A 6,668-nucleotide genomic window follows, 5' to 3' on the forward strand; every position below is an offset into this window, starting at 1 on the left:
AATATCATCATCAAAAGCTGAAATTTTTCCCCTACAGAAAATGTCAAGCACCTGTTACCGCTCTTAAAGGTTATCTGATATTTAGTGCGGCGTAATATATAGGGTAATTGGAGACACGTGTACATATTACTTCTTTGCCTACTAGGACTGCTCTCACCTAAAGAAAGACTGACGATGGTCTAAAAACAATAAGTGCACGAAAAGCGAAGTCACAGATACTAGATATGATTTTGAAACGCTGGCTGCTTCGATTTCTTTTTGGGTCTGGTGCTGGCCTGAAAAAAAAACACTCAAACTCATACATCAGGGAAATGGTTGAGATAGAGAAGGATTTGCAGGAGTACCGGGAGGAAGGAGGAGGATATGTGGGCGGGAAGGCTGGATGAAACGAGAAGAATAAGGAATAAATGCCTGTTGACTACACGGGAGTTATAAACACTCAGGACCTTATGACTCATTCTAAGCTGTATAAAATCGTTTACTGTCTGCTGAAAAAGAAAGAGCACTAAAGTTGTCCTGAAAGTGAGAGGGTTAGTGGTGACAGTAGGTTAAATAACATAGTCAGGTTTCTATGACTACATTCCGTCAGGCCTGTTAGGATCATTTCACTTTCGTTCAAGTCAGTTCAGGTCCAGTAAGTCAGTTAAGATCAGGTTATATCAGTTTACATCTAATAAGGTCCATTTAGTGAACCTCAGCTTCATTCCTATCTTCTAAAAACTTGCTGTCCATTCACACCCATTCAGGTTAATTCTGATCCATTCCATTCATTCGAGTTCATTTCAAGCAGGTTCATCTATGGAGAAGGTGAGGCCGTGTCGGTTCAGAGGCTGTCTGCTGATCCAGTGGTTGCGGGTTCGAATTCCAGCTGGGGCAGGAAATAATTTAAGGAATTGAATTTCGTTAAAACAGACTTATCTCGTGTAGCATAAGACTTCTGATACAGTCCTGTATGAGGCAGACGGAGCATGAGTCCAATATGGACGGTTGGTGTTAGCGGCGAAGTGGTGACATGTGGATGTGTATGATGCGTAGGAGGACTGCTGGGCTTTAGGGAACGAGCTGCTAAACTTATACACAGGGTCAGAAACATACTAGTAAAAAAATATGGATTAATGTATATACCAGCCACTTTAGTTCCTGACTTGCCGTATTAATTCTGTTAGATCGCTATACGTCATTATAAATCGATTCTTTATTCCTAAAAGGGCAATTAGTCAAACATCAGCCGTATACCTGCAATGGTTTTGGAGATGTTTATTGAGATCAAGTTTTCAGGTCACTTCAGGATCCATCAGGTAGGTTTATGCCGGTAGAGGCTGAATAACGCCCATGGTTCTATATTCCAAAAATCTAGTCTCTCAATGTAATGGTTTTTAAAATATAATAGTTCATATTTTCCAAGTCCCTTCAGAAACACCAAGTAAATGTAAAATACTTCAGGTCATGCATATGCTTCCATGATTAGCAAATCAGCCCCAGTGGTGTGATGAAAATGTAAATGTTTAATTACACATCTCAGGTCTGGGTGTGATGGGCAGAGAGATATGTGTGGGATGGGCTGGGTGGTGATGGGTGGAGTGGTTCGATGCTAGAAATATACCCTGAGAAGATGGGCGGTGCAGGTGACTGTAACCTGGGCATTATAGCCATTTATACGGTATTAACCACATCAGAGAAGGTGCTTGGAGTAGGTACAGAGGCGTGGGCAGGATGGTTTGAGATGATGGTGGGTGATGGGGCTTGATGGTAAAGATACATATTCTGTTATGAAAACTGGCTTTAGTTGGGAGGTGCCGTTGGCCATGGTCAGATTTAATTCACAGACTTCTTTAGCGTAGAAGTTGAATATGGGAGAAAGGAACAGAATAACGTATAAATGAACCTGGCAGATAAGAGTGGAGGGGAAATGTTGGGACGGTGATCAGTGATAGGCAAAAGTGTGTGTTGAATGTCCTGTGTTTGGATATGGTGATGGCTGGAGCATGCTGCTAGAAGAAGAAAGAAATCATCTAGTATCATCTGACATTTACAGTATAACCTATATTAGGTATACAATTTACCGACGACATTAAGACTACATTAAAATTCCAGGTTGACAGAAATCAGAGCAATGATCTAGATAACCGTAAAAAATAAATAAGTGGAAGTATGTAGAGCGGACCAGTAGAGAGAATGGAGTTTGAAATGTAGGTTTTTCTGTCTCCTAGTGGCATCATCCAGTAACCTGCTCTCCGTCACCCATGTTGAACTGGGTATATATGTGAGGCCAGGCAGGGCCACAGACACTCACAGCTGAGACATCGCACACTCAACAATGAATGCTAAGGTGGGCTTACATAATCATGAACAATGTTTAATCCATCAAGATGGCTATCCATTGCAAATTATTGTGTCTAAACCACTTAATACAGAAATAGCATTACTGACAGTCCAATTACATAATTTTTTTTAGCAAGAATATATTTCTGTCTTGATATTACTAAGGAAGTATTTGAAGACATCTTTCCATTGAACGGTTCGTGTACATACTTAAAATAAAAAAAAAACAGTATGGTCAACAGTCCAGTGATTTAATAGTTACTTTGTACAAAATGTGTCCACTGTGAAATACTTTGCATAATAAACTGAGAGACAAGCCTTAAGCTTGCTGTAGCTCATGAAAGAATTGTTTTTAGAATACTTTGTGAAAATTCAGTCAATCTGAAATACTTGAAACTAGAATTTAATTTAATGTTTCCAGTTGTCATTTTTGTATCGTCAATATTTTTTGCATCTTTATAATTTGAACAACTAGATTTAGCATATAGGGAATATACTGTGGCAGACTTTGTCATTTGACTTTGGAAACTTTTTTTAGTCTGGATTTTAATATGACTGTTTGGTACTGAATGTATTTTCCGAATATTTTCCCTCCAATATGAGCTCCTCAAAATTTTGCATGAAAGCCTACCGAGAGAAGAGGTGAAGGAAGGAAAGTCCAGATGTATAACGCAGATGGTGCTGGAACAGATAGGGGTCTATTTTTGTGCAAAACTGACACCGATAAATACTCTCTCAGGAAACTTTTGATCCGATGACATTTCTTAGAATTTATCTTGACTTTACTTTTTTTTTTTTGGTAATGATGTAACTTTTCCTCAACGTTGGCTTACAAAGAAAAGAAAATATCATCGCAAAGATACTATGAGCAGCAGTTGTTGTGAGAAGTAAGTTGGCGATGATGGGGTTTGTAACTACCTTTTGGTCTCTTTCAGGTGCTGATTCTGCTGGGCATTGTGGCCGTGGCTGCTGCTGGAGAACAACCCAGCTACTCCTACGAGAGACCCACGGTTAGTACAAAATACAGTCACTGATGCTGACAGTCTTTCTTCCACTTAAATGAGCAAAGCGAGTAACTTGAGGGTCTTTCAAAACGATCACACACTGCATCTTTGCCTTTTTTTATATGATGTTTGCCAGGAACGTAGCTGTACTGACATTCTTCTTTCAACAGTTTACTCAGATGGAGTCAAACGGCTTTTGGCAAGTTCTTTATTTTTTATGCAAGGAAGGAGGAACCAAAGGTCAGAAGGCCACAAACCATTCCCTCCAAGAGTCATGTGATCAACAGAAAGTTAAACAGAAAAATATAAACATAAAAATATAAACTTCATCTATTCAACAATAAGTTCAATATTTGTGAAAGCCTTGACAGCCGCAGCTGACTCCCTAGACAGCGACAGTAAACTAACACTGGAAAGAAACAAAGTAAATCATTCACTTTCTGTTAAATGAAAGTAAGAGTAGATGAGCTTCAAATTGTTCACCACCAGTCCTTCTTTATGCCACAGCCCTTTACATGTTTCCCGATACGGCAATAACGCCCATTGTTCATACTGAATACATGAGGGTTTTGTATCATTAAGAGTTGGTGTGATGGCACTAATGAGAATGTTTTTGTGATACGTTGGATTATGTGGATGATTATCAACGGTTAATTAACGGTATCCAAAGTCCTAAGCAACTGTAGATTTCTTATTCCTCACTCTTGAAAGCAGTTCTGGATGTGCCACTTGACCACCAACTCCCACTCCATGTTTATACAAGTTATGCATTTGTTTAAACTGAATCTAAAACAGCATTATCTATTTTATATTCTTGAAATTAAAGCATATTTCACTGCACTGTTGCACGTCATTCAAAGCTCGAGAAACGGCGCCTATGAAATTAAATACATCTTCACGAGAAAGTCGTGTGTTTGGTCCGGTCTTCCTGTCAATCTATCCTTTTGTCTGTCTGTCTGTCTATCAATCTGTTAGCAAGATTTTGGATACCACTTGGATGAAACTGCACTAACTGGCATAATGACAGAGGACCATCACTAGAATAGGTGATTAATCTGTAGCCGAAGAATATCTATATATCTATCTATTGCCAGACGCCTTAATTCCGTAAGGGGTGGCCACAAACAAATCGCCTCCATGTCGCCCTGTCCCCCGCCATTTCATTGCCCTGCTCCCAGCTCACACTTCCCTCTTTCATATACCTCTCCACTCCATCCCTCCATCTCATCCTCTGCCTCCCCCTCTCTCTCCCCTCCTCCACCTCAGAATGCCATAGATCATAAACGAAGAGGAAGGTCACACTCAAATGTCTTCGATCTGATTTCAACCAAACATGGCAGAAGAGCTGCGAGACAGGAACGGAAGAGTCCTTAAAATCTGAGAATTACGTGTAAGGTAAAGGTCAGATGGCAAGGTCAAATATTCAGTCCTATAATAGATCTTACTCCATTTGAATCAGACTTGGTGGAATAGTGTAGGGTTAGGCAAAGATGAAATCAGCTTGCTTTCAGAAATATAGGTCAAATGTTAAGGTCACACGTTATGATCAACCGAAACATATTTCATCCATTTTGAACGTCGGGGTTTATTGCTCACTTAATGCCACTCAGGGATGAGTGAGGCTGGTCACTCATCTTAAATGTCAGGATCAATTTTCCTCGCCCCGAGTTCCTACGCTCCTCATGGGACAACACAGGTTTAGACGATGATGATGATGATGAAGGAAACGACTGATAGGCCGAAGGTGTGGTAAGGATGAGGCAGTTTGATTTTTAGAGCAATCAGTCAAAGGTCAAGGAAATAGGGCAGGGTCAGAAGGACAAAAGTTTCCATCCAAACAACCTGTTGGAATGGTGGCTAATCGCGCATTTACCGTATAATCAGACACGAGGAAGTGCTTCAGTTCATCTTTCTGTCTAACTAGCTATCTATTTATTGCCAGACGCCTTAATCCCGTAAGGGGTGGCCACAAACAAATCGCCTCCATATCGCTCTGTCCCCCTCCATTTCACTGTCCTACGTGATAATTTTTCAACATTCTTTCATCAATGTACAGAAGAACCACAAGCGCCCAATGATCGCGTGGACAGGCCCTTTAGACCGAGTGTGTCAGGAATGTTGCTCTCACTGAGTGCATAATCTTGTCTGAGATATCAATTTTTCTTTCAAGTGGCTTGTTACAGCAATGAAATACGAGCATTTTGGATAACAATAGGAACCCCAGGATTTTGCATTTAGCAGGAGGAGTAAATATACTTTACAAAACTAAAAAATTGATTTATCTAGGTTTCTATCTATCTATCTATCTATATCTGTCTATCTATCTGTCTATCTATATAAAATCTGCTTTTCCTTTAGAAGGTAAAATAAATAATTATTTACTACAGTCTTTCATATTTCTTTAAAATCTTCAAAACAGAGCTACGAAGAGGAAGACGCCAAGTACGAATTCAGTTGGGAAGTGAAGGACGAATACGGCAATGACTACGGACACCGGGAGTCCCGTGACGGCGACCACACCGAGGGCGAGTACTACAACCACCTGCCCGACGGTCGCCTGCAGAAGGTGACCTACTACGTGGAGGGCGACTCCGGCTACGTGGCCGATGTCCAGTACGAGGGTGAAGCTAGTTATGACTCCCGCGCATCAAATGAATACGGCCAATCCAGGGGCTATGATGACTAGACGCCACTCTGTCCTTACCAACATAATACATACCCGGTGGTTGACATCCCGTTTATTCACACAGGGATAATGATGACTTGGATGTTTCAATACACGTCACTACTCAGTCCTCGCCAACGTAGCATATACTCATAGTTTAACACATCTTGTTTATCACCTTTATTGTTAGATCTCAATGATATTTTGTTATATCTCATTTTCAAAGACTCAGTTGGTGCTGATCTTAACTGGCAAATTCCCCCCCCCCCTCCTCTCTCTTTCTCTTCATTTTCACTTCCTGTTTGCATTATGTTGTGATATTTTTGTTTAATAAAAAATAATCACTAGATATCTGTAAAAATAACCTTCAATTTAAAGGGTAGCTGCGCATCCCTTAATTCCTCCTTCCGCGTGTAGGGTCCTGATTGTAGTGTGCCATAGTTCAGAACATTAATTGGTACGAGCCACCGACGCCCCTGATAACACTGAATGATATCTTAGCCATCAATCGTCACTGGGAATTTTGAGTTTAAGATCACTCTGACTGATGCCTTCTAACCATCAGACTAGCCTAGTTTTTTGGTTGTGAATATCATCATCATCCTTCTGTCTTGATCGTGACCCAGTTTCCCAGTACACTATCGAGGGATCCAGAAATATAGCAGAAGCTGGGAAGT

The 6,668-nt window shown here is 40.6% G+C and overlaps 1 protein-coding gene across 1 annotated transcript; it reads left to right on the forward strand.

The window, feature by feature from the left end:
• The first annotated feature begins 2,317 nt into the window (after positions 1-2,317).
• LOC145403099 (pro-resilin-like) lies at positions 2,318-6,012 on the forward strand. Its single transcript, XM_080274930.1, has 3 exons — positions 2,318-2,329; positions 3,258-3,332; positions 5,746-6,012. The coding sequence occupies exons 1-3, from the start codon at positions 2,318-2,320 to the stop codon at positions 6,010-6,012; spliced, it is 354 nt and encodes a 117-aa protein (XP_080131056.1).
• Positions 6,013-6,668: the final 656 nt, after the last annotated feature.

The sequence above is a fragment of the Coenobita brevimanus genome, chromosome 60, assembly GCF_032717465.1.
Source record: "Coenobita brevimanus isolate Jiangsu-jjx chromosome 60, ASM3271746v2, whole genome shotgun sequence".
Classification (NCBI taxonomy): domain Eukaryota; kingdom Metazoa; phylum Arthropoda; class Malacostraca; order Decapoda; family Coenobitidae; genus Coenobita; species Coenobita brevimanus.

What these genes read in the sequence shown, in the direction of transcription:
- LOC145403099 (XM_080274930.1), top strand. An exon ending in ACTCCTACGAGAGACCCACG is followed by an intron (nt 3,333 to 5,745) that starts GTTAGTACAAAA and finishes TCTTCAAAACAG; the next exon opens with AGCTACGAAGAGGAAGACGC.